The 14,916-nt window shown below is 42.6% G+C and overlaps 1 protein-coding gene across 1 annotated transcript in view; it reads left to right on the top strand.

Moving 5' to 3' along the window:
- LOC122564672 (serine/threonine kinase-like domain-containing protein STKLD1) overlaps nt 1–13,868 on the top strand; it is a 29,375-nt gene extending 15,507 nt beyond the window's left edge. The window contains exons 5-11 of the mRNA XM_043719749.2: nt 3,559–3,699; nt 8,525–8,653; nt 10,421–10,549; nt 11,230–11,358; nt 11,944–12,084; nt 12,467–12,546; nt 13,770–13,868. Coding sequence (XP_043575684.2) covers nt 3,559–3,699; nt 8,525–8,653; nt 10,421–10,549; nt 11,230–11,358; nt 11,944–12,084; nt 12,467–12,546; nt 13,770–13,868 — 848 coding nt within the window. The remainder of the gene's footprint in view (nt 1–3,558; nt 3,700–8,524; nt 8,654–10,420; nt 10,550–11,229; nt 11,359–11,943; nt 12,085–12,466; nt 12,547–13,769) is intronic.
- Nucleotides 13,869–14,916: the final 1,048 nt, after the last annotated feature.

Genomic DNA, 14,916 nt, shown 5'->3' with positions numbered 1-14,916 from the left:
GCTATCCCAGGAATCAGTCTGGTGAACCTTCGCTGGACTCACTCAATAACAAGAATGTCCTTCTTCAGACCAGGAGACCAAAACTGCACACAATACTCAAGGTATGGCCTCACCAAGGCCCTATGTAACTGCAGCAAGACATCCTTACTCCGATACTCAAATCCCCTCGCTATGAAGGCCAGCATGTCATTATCCTTCCTCACTGCCTGCTGTACCTGCATGCCAACCTTCAGCGACTGTTCCACCATGGCACCCAGGTCTTCTTGCACCTCACCTTTTCCTAAACTGCCACTGTTCAGATAATAATCTGCCTTCCTGTTTTTGCCACCAAAGTGGATAACCTCACATTTATCCACATTATATTGAATTTGCCAAGTATTTGCCCTCTCAGCCAGTCTGTCCAAGTCACCCTGTAGCCTCTTATCATCCTCCTCACAGCACACTCCAACCCAGCTTAGTGTCATTTGCAAATTTGGCGATATTACTTTTAATTCCTTCGTTCAAATCGTTAATGTATATTGTGAACAGCTGGGGTCCCAGCACTGAACCCTGCAATACAGCACTCATCACTGCCTGCCACTCTGAAAAGGATCCATTTATTCCAACGTTCTGCTTCCTGTCTACCAACCAGTTCTCTGTCCAAGTCAATACATCACCTCTGATACCATGAGCTTTAATATTGCTTACTAGTCTTTTGTGTGGGACCTTACCAAAAGCCTTTGGAAAGTCCAGATACATAACATTCACTGATTCAACCTTGTCCAATCTGCTGGTCACATCCTCAGAAAATTCCAGCAGATTTACCAAGCATGATTTCACTTTAGTAAATCTATGCTGAGTAGACCCAGTCCTGTCACTGCTTTTCAAATGCTCAGTTATTACATCCTTAATAATTGACTCCAGCATTCTCCCCACCACCTATGTCAGGCTAAGCGGCCTCTAATTCCCCATTTTCTCTCTCCCTCTATTTTTAAAAAGTGAGTTACATTATCTATCCTGAAGTCCGCTGGAACTCTTCTAGATTCTATAGAATGCTGGAAAATGACCATCAATGCATCCAGTATTTCTAGGACCACTTCCTTAAGTACTGTGGGATGCAGAGCATCAGGCCCTGGGGACATATCAGGTTTTAATCCCATCAATTTCCCTAATACCAGTTCCTAACTAATATGGATTTCCTTCAGTTCCTCCTTCATGCTTGACCTTCTGTCCCCTAGCATTTCCAGAACATTATTTGTTTCCACCTTAGTGAAGACAGATCCTAAGTATTTGGGGTGGGGGGGGGGGGTAAGTGGTTAGCACCTCACAGTGCCAGGGACCCGGGTTCAGTTCCAGTCTTGGGTGACTGTCTGTGTGGAGTTTGCACATTCTCCCTGTGTCTGCATGGGTTTCCTCCGGGTGTTCTGGTTTCTTCCCACAGTCCAAAGATGTGCATGTCATGTGAATTGGCCATGCTAAATTGCCCATAGTGTTAGGTGCATTAGTCAGGGGTAGAAAAGGGTAGGGGAATGGGTCTGGGTGGGTTACTGTTCGGAGGGTCGGTGTGGACCTGTTGGGCCGAAGGGTCTGTTTCCATACTGTAGGTAATCTAATCTAATCAATGCATGTCTCATCCCATCAAAATTAACTTTGTTTAAGTTAAGGAAGAAGTGATCATGGTCTCAGGGCACATGATAGGCCATTTCAGACTGAGGTAAGGGGAACACAGTAGCCTGTGGAAGCAAACATCACTGAATACATTAAAGAAAGAAATATGTAGATTTTGGTGAAGTAGGAGTGCTATTGTATAAAGGGAGCTAGTGAGGCTAGAGAATCAGCCACAATCTCGTTGAATGGTGGATTGGCCTCAATGGGCTGAATAGCCTCCCTGCTCTTATTTTCCATGTTTTGAATGTTATCCAATCTGTTTCACCAGACCAAGTCAGTGAGAATGCTGCACTATTGATGAGTCAGTACTGAGAGTGTGTTGGAAGGGCAGTACTGAAGGAGTGTTGCACTGTCAGAAATGCTTTTTTTTTTGATATGATGAGAATCCCAAGCCACATGTTCTTTCACTTGTGAATGTAAAAACCACACAGCACTATTGAAAAAAAGCAGAAGAGTTTATCCTCGTGATATTTAACAAAAGGGACTGAATACAGACTTGGCTGAGTGGAATGAAAGAGTGAGTGATGGGTAATAGATTTTATTTGGTTTGTAGTGGAGTTCCTCAGTATCAGTGCTGGGACCCTTGCTTTTCCTGATAGTTGTTAATGATCTAGACTTTGGTGTTCAAGGCATAATTTCAAAATTTGCTGATGATTCGAAATCTGGAAGCCTTATAAGCTGTGACAAAAATGACAATAGCCAGTTTGGTGGAATGGGCAGACAAGTGGCAGATAAAGTTCAATGTGGAGAAATGTGAGATTATTCATTTTGGTCAGAAAAACATGGATACATAAAATAATGGGCACAACTCTAAACTCTAGAGAACGGGGGGATTTGGATATTTATATGCATCAGCCATTGAAGATAGGGGATAGTTTAGGTGAAGAGCTAATAAAGCAGGTAACATCTTGGGCTTTATTAATAGGGGCAGGACCCAAGAACAAGGAGGATATGTTGCATTTATGTGGAACACTAGTTTAGACTTAGTTAGAGTATTGTGTTCATTTCTGGGAACCACCCTTTGGGAAAGGTACAATGGCATTGAACAGAGTGCAGAAAGGTTCTAGGGCTGTGGAACTTTAGTTATGAATATAGATTGGAATTAGAAGTGTTTTTATTGAGAAGGCTGAGAGGAGATCTGGTTGGTTGAAGTCATCAAAATCGTGATGGATCTGATAGAGCTTAGAAGAAACTTTTCCTACTTGAGAAAAGATCAAGAATAAGAACACAAATTAAAAGAATTAGGAAAAAAAGCAAAGTGAGATAAGGCAAAACTTTTTCCTAAGCATGTGATGAATGCAGCCCTCAGTTGAAACATTCGAGAGGGAATTAAACAGTTACGATTAGATTCCCTACAGTGTGGAAATAGGCCCTTCGGCCCAATAAGTCCACACCGACCCTCTGAAGAATAACCCATCCAGACCCATTCCCTATATTTATCCCTGACTAATGCACCTAGTACTATGGGCAATTTAGCATGGCCAATTCACCTGACCTGCACATTTTTGAACTTTAGGAGGAAACCGGAGCAAACCCGCACAGACACTGGGAGAATGTGCAAACTCCACACAGACAGTTGCCCGAGGCTAGAATCAAACCTGGGTCCCAGGTGCTGTGAGGCAACAGTGCTAACCACTGAGCCACCGTGCCACCCAGTTATCTGAAAAGGAAGAAATGTGCAGGATTATGGGGAGAAGGCAGAAGAGTAGCACTAAGTGAATTGCTAATTTGGGAAGTCAGTATGAATATGATGGGCTAAGTGGTCTTCTTCTACACTGTAATATTTCTGTTTCTTATCCAGTATTTATTCCTGACAAAACAGTGCACATGTCTGGCGTTATATAATTAGTGAGTGCATGTGAATATTGAAGAAGTACTGAGTTGTCCTGATTATTTCTTGATTCCCTACAGCCACAGAGGACAGCGTGGAAGAAGGTATTTTATTCAGTGAAAATGTGATCAGTATTATCCTTTCAATAATGGCGTCACGGCACAAATGTGTGGAGCTCCAGCAAGTCCTCTGCAACTTTCTCATGCTGCTGTCAGGAAGTGGTAGGTTTGCACACCGACACAGATCAGGTTCTTGTGTAGTGTAAGGAACAGAATCACTGAATCATAACAGCATAGGAGACCATTTAGTCCATCAGATCAATTCAGGCCAATTCACCTGACATATTTCCACCATTCTACCCTATTACAGTACAAGTTATTTCCTTCAAATGCCCATCCTTTCCTTTTTGAAATGATTCATCACCTCCACTTCCACCACTCTCAAAGGCAACAGGGTTGGAACCTAGAAATACAAGTTGGCCATTCAGTCAATGGCGACTGCTCTGCTATTCTGTTAGATCATGGCTGGTCAATTAACTCAACCCCACTTACCCATGTTAGATTATATTCCCTACAGTGTGGAAACAGGCCCTTCGGCCCAACCAGTCCACAACAACCCTCTGCAGAGTAACCCACCCAGACCCACTTCCCTCTGACTAATGCACCTAACACTATGGGCAATTTAGCATGGCCAATTCATCTAACCTGCACATTTTTGGACTGTGGGAGGAAACCGGAGCACCTGGAGGAAACCCACGCAGACACGGGGAGAATGTGCAAACTCCACATAGATAGTTGCCCAAGGCTGGAATCGAACCTGGGACCTTAGTACTGTGAGGCAGTAGTGCTAACCACTGAGCCACCATGCTGCCCTATGTTATTTCCATGTTCCGTGATGCCATCAATCTGTCAGCAATCTATTTTGATTTATGTCTTGAACCTACTTATTGACTGATCATCCACAACCCTCTGCGGCAGAGAATTCCACAGATTCATCACTCTGAGTGAAGAAATTCCTCCTCATTCTCAATCTTATTTTTAAACAATATTCCCACGGTTCCATATTCACTAGTCATGGGATTTATCTTATCTATAAATACCCTACCAATAAGTTCCAAGACATTACCATTCTCTGTGGAAGATAAATTCTTTCTCACATCACCCATGCTTTTCTTGCCAGCTAAATCTGCATCCCTGTGTCCTTGTGCCATCAGGTAACAGGAACAGCTTTCCTTTGTCTACTTAACCTAAGTCTGCCATAATCTTGTATATCTTGATTAAATCTCTTCTCAATCTTCTTTGCTCCAAACCATTAGCTTCTGCCTCCTAACCTTTTGGGTTCTTTTTTCGTGTTAGTTGTTGTTGGGGCTGTGCTGGTTTGCTCACTTGGTTAAAATGTGATAAAGAGCGACACCAATTGCATGGGTTTGACTCCCACTCTGATGTAGAATTGAGAGCTACTGCTTTGCTCTAACCTTGAGGACGGAAGGCAATGGAAAGCTCTGCCAAGAAAAGGGCCATGGAGGAAATATTATTAGAAAATGTGCTGAGCACAGAGGACATAACATTTATGAAAACTGCTATTCTTTCTTATGGGATCTTTTTGCCAGTTCTAATCTCCTCTTCACCTTGCTCTCAACATATTTCACTTAATTCTGATTTCAAGAATTCACCTGACATGTTGTACTGTACATTCTTTTCACAGAATCACAGAATGGTTACTGTGCAGAAGGAGGCCATCCAACTCATCGTGCCTATAATGGCTATTCAAATGAGCTTCATTACCTCATGCGAATCTCCTGCCTTTTCCCCATATCCCTACACATTATTTCTGTCTAAGTAATGAAACAATGCCCCTCTTGAATATCTCAATTGAACCTCACTGTGTGTAAGTTTTTTTTTCTCACATGCCTGTGTTTCTTCTGAAAATCACTTTGAATGTGTGCCTTCTTGTTCTTGTTCCATTTACAAGTGGGAACAGCTTCTCTCTACCTACTCTATCCGGAGGAGAAAGTGAGGGCTGCAGGTGCTGGAGATCAGAGCTAAAAATGTGTTGCTGGAAAAGCGCAGCAGGTCCGGCAGCATCCAAGGAACAGGAGAATCGACGTTTCGGGCATAAGCCCTTCTTCAGGAATGAAGGGCTTATGCCCGAAACGTCGATTCTCCTGCTCCTTGGATGCTGCCGGACCTGCTGCGCTTTTCCAGCAACACATTTTCAGACCTACTCTATCCGGCCCACTTATGATTTTGAAAACCTCCATCAACTTTCTTCTCTCCAAGGAGAACAATCCAAATTTCTTAAATTTGTCCTCTTAAGTTTCACATTCCTGGAACTACTCTTGTTGATCACTTTTTGCACTTTCTCCAGTTCATTTACATCACTCATGTAATATGACACCTATACTTCAGCTGAGGTCTAACAACTGTATTTGTGCTTTATGCCCCTGTTAATAAAGCCAAGGACACTGTATGCTTTATTAACTGTTCTTTCCACCTATTCTGCCACCTTCAATAATCCGTGCACACACACATCCAGGTGCCTCTGCTCCTGCATCTCCTTTAGAACTGTACCCCATATTTAATATTGTTTTTCAATGTTATGACCAAAGTGTGTAACCACTCACTTCTCTGCATTGAATCAAATCTGCCTCCTGCCTGCCCACTCCACCAATTTATCAGTGTCCTTTCAAAGTTCTACATATCCTCCTCACAGTTTCCAATTCTTCCAAGTTTTGTGACATCTTTTAAGGAGCTCTTAAAGACACTGTGATTCTTTGTGTGTGTATGGAACAGGCTGGATCTTTATTCTTTGAAGAATTGAAGAATGACACTTGATTTTACATCAGGAGGGGACTTGACAGAGCAGACACTGAGAGGATGTCTCCCCCTGTGGAAGAAACTGGAACTAGAGGGCATGGGAATAAAAGATTTGTTAGAGCAATGTGAGTCTGTGGATCTCTCTTACCCCAGAGAAGGTAGGGGGGGGGGGCAGTCATTGAATATTTTTAAAGAAAAGGTAGGTAGATTCTTGATGAACAAGGGAGACACAGGGTATCAGCAGATGGTGTTGAGACCAAAATCACATCAACTGTTATCTTGAAAGGACATAAGAATTAGGAGCAGCAGCCGGCCATTCATCCCCTTGAGCTTTGATTTCAAAGATTCTTCAACTTATCCATCTTTTAGACCCAGGTTGACAGAAAGCATGAACCAGGTTTCTGTACTTAACAAGAATAAATATTTATTGTAAATAAATTCTAACTGCAAATAAACAATATAACTCTACTAGCTAAAGCTCTACATACAGAGGAACCTCGATTATCCGAATACCAATTACCGAAAATCAAATTATCCGAAGGATATCTCGAGGTCCCGATAGAAACACTACATCAAAGACATGTTTCCAACAGTGATGGCATGTTTTGTTTACAGTGATTAAACAGGCTCTGGTTCCAAATGATTGACCGCCCACCCTCTCTCTCTCTCCCCACAATTTCCCTGGAGTTCTACAGAGAGCTGTACCCTAACCCCACCCCCCTTCCCCAGATAATCTCTCCAACATTGTCCTGTACAGGGCAAATGTGGGACCTGCGGAAAGGTTGCAGTAAAAAGTTGTGTTTGGTTGTGTGTGCGCGCGCTATTTGGAGACTTACTCCATAAAGGCAGCTGCAGCAGCAGCAGCAGCACTCCTTTTGTTGGTGTCCAGTCCGGCTGCCTGGGGGGGGAGCTGTGTTGGGGGCGTGGGGTTGGGGGTGGGGTTGAATGGGGACAGGGTTGGATGGAGTTGGGGCAGGGCTGAGGGGCAGTGTTGAACGAGGTTGAGGGCAGGGGCGCTGGGCTGAACGAGATTGGGGGGTGGGGGCATGGTTGTGGGGGCAGGGGGGCGGTGTTGGGGAGGGGTGGTGTTGGATGGGTGGAGCCTCGCACTGTGTGCTGCTGCATTCTCCTGAACGGGGAGCAGACGTTGAAAACGCTGAGCCCCAGAGGAAAGGCATTTAATCGATTAACTGGATAATCGATTATCTGAACGAAATAGTGCCGGCACATCTCGTTTGGATAATTGAGGTTCACCTGTAAAAAAAACATTGGTCTTACTGGTGGAGGGAAAGACTGGGAAGGTAGTCTCATGGTCCTTGTTCACAGGGTTTGCTGCAATGATCTTTTTGCAACTCCTCAATCTTTCTTCTCCAGGTACTTAGTTGTTTTCAGAATGCACAAGGTGATTGGTTCCCATCTTTAGAGATCTCCTACTTTATGAATTCAGCTTACAGCCACTGATGAGAGGAAATAAAGTGGTTATCCTCAGGCATGAGAAGAACAACTCCTCCTCTTCCAAGGTCCAATGGCTCCACACTTCCAAATTGTTCAGCTATCCAGGAGCAATTCACATAGATGTTAGCAGCCAGGTCTTTGTCATAACTGGTCACCAATTCACAGACCTTGTTGCTGGTCGAATCTCCATCCTTTCACATCACTTGCCACAGCTCATCTGTAACTAATACAGCAGTTATGACTCTATTTCTGAGCCAGGAAGCTCAGGTTCAAGTCCCACCTGCTCCAGAAGTGTGTAATGTCATCTCTGATTCCAAATTGAATAAAGAATCTGTTGATTCCAAAACATTTGTAATACACCCTGTCCCTATAAAGACGAGCATATGGACAGTAGAAAGGCTTGATTGTGTCCCTAACCTCATGTTGTATCTGTCCTGGCACTGTTTGATGGGGACACTATAAAAGGATCTTTATTCTGTATCTAACCCTGTGCTGTAAATTTTCTTCATTAATTCTTGGAATGCTTGTGCCACTGGAAAGGGCAGCATTTATTGTCCACCCTTAATTGTTTCTGAGGAGATGGTAGAGAGCCACCTTCTTGAATCATTGCTGTCTATCTGTTATATCTATATCCACAGTGCAGCTGGGGAAGGAGTTCCGAGATTGCTTTGACAGTGTGCTGGAGTCATGAACTTAATGGCCTTGGGTTCATTTCAATGTATGAAGGTGTTTATTCTCAGAAATCTTTAAGATTATTTTAATTTCCTTCCTAAAGAAGCAGCTAGGATACTGATTGGGAAAGCCAAGGGGATTCAGGAAATCATGACCGTCCTGAGAATTTACATGGACAACAGTCACGTCTGCATTCCCTGCTGTGGTGCTCTGTGGAGTCTCGTGGTCACCAGTAAGTATCAGGCTATCCACCCAATTACTAACCAGTGCTTATGATAGGACGGCAAAGCTTGGTAAACCCAAGTGAGAAAGGAGTGCAAAACTATGCTGAAACTGAAACAAAGGCGGGTGGAAGACAATGTTGACCTGGTGGACTAAGCAGCCTGTTCCTGTGGTGAAAATTCTGTGACATATGTAGGTTTGGAAGGAACAAGTGACCATATTTCCAAAGCTCCCTCCAGGAACCGGAAGAGGCCATTCAACACCTTAAACCCATTCTGCCATTTAATTAGATCATAACTAATCTGTATCTCAACTCCCATTACTGGTTTGTGGGTCACTAAGATTCTTAGGGCTCTGAATAGTCAGGTGGTTATCAGGTGGGAGATGTTGTTGTCATGGTAATATCGCTGGATTAATTACCTAGAGACTCAGGCCAATCCTGTTAGTATTGTTCAGGGTGTAGGTTTGCTCGCTGAGCTGTAGGTTTGATATCCAGACGTTTCATTACCTGGCTAGGTAACATCATCAGTGGTGACCTCCAAGTGAAGCGAAGCTGTTGTCTCCTGCTTTCTATTTATATCTTTCTCCTGGATGGGGTTCCTGGGGTTTGTGATGATGTCATTTCCTGTTCGTTTTCTAAGGGGTTGATAGATGGCATCTAGATCTGTGTGTTTGTTTATGACGTTGTGGTTGGAGTGCCAGGCCTCTAGGAATTCTCTGGCATGTCTTTGCTTAGCCTGTCCCAGGATAGATGTGTTGTCCCAGTCGAAATGGTGGTTTTTTTCATCCGTGTGTAGGGCTACGAGGGAGAGGGTCGTGTCTTTTTGGGTCTAGCTGGTGTTTGTGTATCCTGGTGGCTAACTTTCTTCATCATCCATGTGTTTAACCAAGGATTATTTAAATCTCCCTAATGTGGCTGAGTTAACTACATTGGCAGGCAGAGTATTCCACGCCCTTACCACTCTTTGAGTAAATCAAGTGTTGTTGATAAAGACCACAAAGAGAAACTTTATGTATTGCAGAAGCTAAAATATATCATCCTATCCCTGTGCCCCAAACTCAAAAACAAAAATTTAATTTACATTTACAAGATTCTTTCATGATTTGATTTTTGTTCCAGTATTGCTTTAAGGGCTAGTTCTTTACTTAATTTCAGTGTTTCAAAAGAGAGATATCTGGAACACTGGGTTAGATATTAGTAATGATGCATTCTATAAATAAATCTAACATTAGGCAAATGTTTGGATTCTTGTTTCCTACATCAGCAACTTTCTTCAGAATGAATTAATTACAACACACTAGGGAGAGCATCCTGTTCAGCTTCAAAATATATTTCAGGATATTTTATGTTCATCTGAAGAAAGATGGGACCTCTTGCATTCTAGTGCTTCCTTATAAGAATGTACAACTTAGTGAAGGCCATTCAGCACTTTTGACCCTATCTCAGCATTAAATGAGATCAAGGTTATCATGCAACCTAACTCCATATTCCTGACACTGTCCCTTAATAACTTTGGGTAACAGAAGTTTATTGATCTTATATTGAAAATTAATAAAAGTCAGCTTCTAACTCGTCAGCTAAATATAACGAGCTTGTATCTCTGGAGGAGTTGAACTTATGAATCAGAAATGAGAGTAATTCCCACTGAGCCATTGCTGACACTCTATCAGGAGAGAATTGGGGCACAGCTGCAGCCCAAGCACAGATCTTGAACAGACAGAGCGTGTCTGGGAGAAGTCTAGTGTCTAACTTTGAATTCTTGGTGCCCCTCTGTAGATGAAAATGCACAAATCGCAAGGACTGAAAATATGCTGCAGACTATTCTGCAGGTCCTGGAGAAACACATCCAGAATGGTGACGTGGTGGAGTCAGCCAGTGCAGCACTGTGGGTCCTGTCCTTACAGGGTGAGTCTGGGGAACTAGTCACAATGAGGCATGTACATATACATAACAAACATAAACTAGCACATACTACAGAATAGAAAGCCATATTGACATCCACAACACATGACACGCCTTTGCACAGCATGTAGCCAAACTCTGTCTCAATCCATGTGTGCAGAGTTTCTGCATGTCTTAGTCCACGTATGCGCAAAACTTTGTCTGGGTGCTCATATGCATTGTGTGTTTCAGTAGATGAATGCAGATACCCCTTGCATATTCCAGTCATGTTCATGTCTCCACTGTGTCCCAGTCCACATGTGAATGTACCCCGTTTATGTGTGCATATACCCAGTCCACATGCACATACGAGCTGCAAGAGGAAGTGATAAGTACGGGTCCAGTTACATCATTTGGACAGGTATATAAATAAGAAAGTTTAGAGTGATACAAGCCAAACACAGGTAAGTTTAGTTTGGGAAAACTGGTTGGTATAGACAGGTTGGTCTGTTTCAGTGCTACATGATTCTATGACATATCCACTGCGTGTCCCATTCTGCTTGCACATAGTCACCACAAGTCACATACCATGTGCACATATATGCCAAGTGTCAAATCTACACATTCCATCTTCACTTCTAACCAGTCTGCATAACTTGATAGTTAATTATTTGAACACTTATATGCTCATGTTCTCTTCTTAGAGCCCTTAAATGATGAGCAATTGGAGGATATCACCCTGCTGTTAATTGAAGCTCTTGACCTCCACCTGCGAAAAGAAATCATTGTGAAAAATATCTGCTTCGCTCTGTCTAGCTTAATTCGATTGTCAGGTAAGTGTTAAAGAGCAGCTCTTAATTGTGACCAATAGTGGGTGATTCAGTGGTGGTAATATTATTGAAAATCAAAGAGAAATTATTAGATTTTCTCTTGTTGGAGGTGATCATCCCCTGCCACATCTTTGTGCAAATGTTACTCATTACTTATCAAGCTACACTGACCGTTATCCAGGTCATGGGCAAGGACTGCTTCAGCATCTGAAAAATAGAACTGAACACTGTCGTCATCAAGAACATTCCCACTTCTGACAAACAAAGGAGATAAAGGACAGCTCTTCAACCAAACAGTTACATTGTAGTTAATCTGTTGAAAACACCAATAAAATGTCAAGGCCCTCACTCCAGGAATCACAAGTTTGGAAAGTGTAGGAGAGAAAACAATCATAAATCAGAACACAACAAAAGAGTTTTGACATCCTGAAGATCAAGAGGAAGAAAAAGTGAGGGCACAATGAGGGCAGAGTGAGAGAAGGAACAAGACATTGTGCTGAGCCTTGATTTACAATGGGAGGTTGGGGTAAAGAATCAGACTGTTCCTGTCTCCTCTAAACTAACCAGCCGATATCCTCTCCCTCTCAGAGCTTGTGGCATTCCGGATCCTGGTGCCAGAAGACCATCTGGATGGATTGGCTCTGATCGTTCAGAGTTACCACATCCATTTCACTGACCCAGAGGTGGTGCATGATATATGCATGGTGTTTCAGGAAATGGTGCAGTACAGTAAGTTCACATTTGCTGGTTGTGGAGGGCAATGTGGTGGAAGGGGAAAATTAGGTAGGGAAGGGAGGGGGAGATGGGTTTAGGAGGTGTGGGTAGAAAGCAGGGAGTAAGGGGGGAACTGAGGGAGGTGAAGGGAGGAGAGTGTGCAGTGGATGGGGGAAGTGAGTGGGGTGAGGTAGTGGGGAAGAGGATCAGGGCTTGGAGGAGGAAATGTGGTAAGGAAGGAGTTGGGAGCATTAGTGGATATGATGGAGGGCAGTGGGAAAGTGATGGGAGAAGGAAGGAGTGTGAGGTAGGGGTGGTGGTGTGCGCACCATGGCATGGAAGCTACAGAAGCGGGTTTTTTAATCAATAAAGCTAATCCCTGTTGGTGTTATTTCAGAGGACGTGGTGCCTGAACTGATCTCTCAGAAACTAGATGTAACACTGAATGCGATCAAAGTCAAATTCGCTTCAAACGAGGTGAGTGTAAAATCTCGCGCAGCTCCTTGAATTGCATAGTCCAGACCAGACACAGAAACAGAACTAATGCTCAAGGTTAAACTGGAACATGCTGCCTAAAAGGGGAGTAGAAGCAGATTTAATGGAAAATTTCAAAAGGAACTTGGGAGTAATACTCGAAAAGGAGAAATTGCCAGACTTTGGGAAAGAGGATGGCTGAGGCAAATCGAATAATTGAATAGATCTTTTCATGAGCTGGTGCGCAGGGTGATAGTAAAGTGAAAAGTGTTAAATTCAGGGCAAAGTAAAAACTTTAAAAAACTGTGAATGCTGTAAATCAGAAATAAAAACAAATTGCTGGAAAAGCTCAGCAGGTCTAGCATAATCTGTGAAGAGAAATCAGAGCTAATGTTTTGGGTTCAGTGACCTGAAACCTTATGAGGGTCACCAGACCTGAAACGTTAACTCTGATTTCTCTCCACAGATCCTGCTAGACCTGCTGAGCTTTTCTAGCAATTTGCTTACATTCAGGACACTTGCACACACTGGCATACCTTCAAGTAAGAAATTTAAGGGGTGATTCTAATGGAGAAGTTTAAGAAAATGAAAGGATTTGATAGGGCGGGTAGGGGGGGTTTATTTCATCTTGTGCAGAATGGGAGAAGGGTAGTGGTGAAAGGAATAAAAGGAAATCTGGAATTTCTTCCAAATCGCTGGAGAATGGGGACTGAGGCGCAACTGAAATATTCAGAACTGTAAATTGTTTACTGAGCAAAGGGATTAAGGATACAGGGCAGAAGCAGATGAATGGATTTAAGCACAAAGACAAAAAAAAAGGGGTTGCTGGAAATCCGAAATAAAAAAACCCAAAATATTTGAAAATATCAATAGATCAGGTATAATACATGGAGAGAAAGACATTAAGTAAATATGAGTTATGACAAAAGGTTATTGACCTGAATATTAATTCATTTTCTGTCCAGCAATACTGCCTTTGTGGAGTAATTCTAGTATTACTTATATAATTAAATGAGGTTCATATCAATGATTTACTAGAATGACAGACTTATGGACAGAATGGCTTCCTGTTATCCCTATATTATCCCAGATTAGCCTGAATTGAGAGGGGCAGTTTCCAGGATAGCTAGCACTTACAATAAGAGAACATTTGAGTCGTGAACCCTGCAGGGGAGATAGGGAAATAACAAATTAGTCATTTATGGATATTCTCATTCTCCCTTCAGGATATTGTCACTGTGCTGGATTCTACACTTTCAAAATTGCAGGCAGCAGAGACAGGTGCTCAGGATGAAGACAGCAGGAACACGAAGGACTCCGTTTAATTTAAAATCATGTTTTTAATAAACAGAAGAATGAGTCCTAGCATGGTCAGTGCAGATGACAGTTTTTCTGCTTCATCGCCAATCTTCAGTCACAGACAGCTGTCAAAGTGCTCTCAATCTCAATAACATAAGCAAGCAGCAATTCTACTGCTGCAGGCTCCCGCAACTCAAGCTTCGCGATAATCACACTCCCTCCAAAAGTTCAGAACTCCTGAATCATGTTATTTTTCCCTCAATTCCACATCTTTGTTGTGAATGTGTTTCTTTCAGAGCTTCAAGGAAAACCTCCATTCAGAAAGAACTGGGATCCTATCTCACTGCAGAGAGCTGTGATCCTGCCTGATACTTCCAGTGACAGAACCGACGGAGCTCTGCACCATCTGAGGGTCAGTTCTAAGGGAGTGCCGTATTGTTTGAGGGTCAGTACTGAGGGAGCACTGCACTGTCTAAGGGACAATACTTAGGAAACGTCACATTGTCAAAGGCTCAGCACTGAGGAAACATCAGACTTTCAGAGAATCATTATTGAGGGAGCACTGTGCCACAGATGGAACATTAGATTTGGGAACTATTTGCTCCCATTGGTGCTAATCAAAGTAGTTCAGGTAATTCTCAGTGTGGTGGGCTATAATTTATTCCTCAAAAGATATGATCAGTAATATAACAACTGAATCAAATTGACTACAATGTTTCTGCATTACAACAGTAATTACACTGAAAAAATGCTTGAACAACGATGAAACCTTTTTGGATTTCCCAGGATTGTGAAAGTCACTGGAGAAATACACATTTACTATTTGCATGATCACAACCAACACAAGAGCAGCATTCTTCACTGCAGCTGCTGGAAATTGTGAATCAAAACTGCAAATACTCCAGAGGTCAGGTAGCATCCCAGTTAATGGTCTCTTGTCAATGATAGATATAAAATCACAATAATAAACTCAGAGAATATCCCCACTCGGTGCTTTTCTCATTGGAGTGAAGAAGAGTGACAGACAACTTGTTAGAGGTGTACAAGATGATAAAAGGGAATACTCAAGACTTT

The sequence above is a fragment of the Chiloscyllium plagiosum genome, unplaced genomic scaffold (assembly GCF_037043375.1).
Source record: "Chiloscyllium plagiosum isolate Xiang-an unplaced genomic scaffold, Cpla_swu_hap1 HiC_scaffold_21, whole genome shotgun sequence".
Taxonomy (NCBI): Eukaryota; Metazoa; Chordata; class Chondrichthyes; order Orectolobiformes; family Hemiscylliidae; genus Chiloscyllium; species Chiloscyllium plagiosum.
This window is presented reverse-complemented; position numbering and strand designations above follow the sequence as displayed.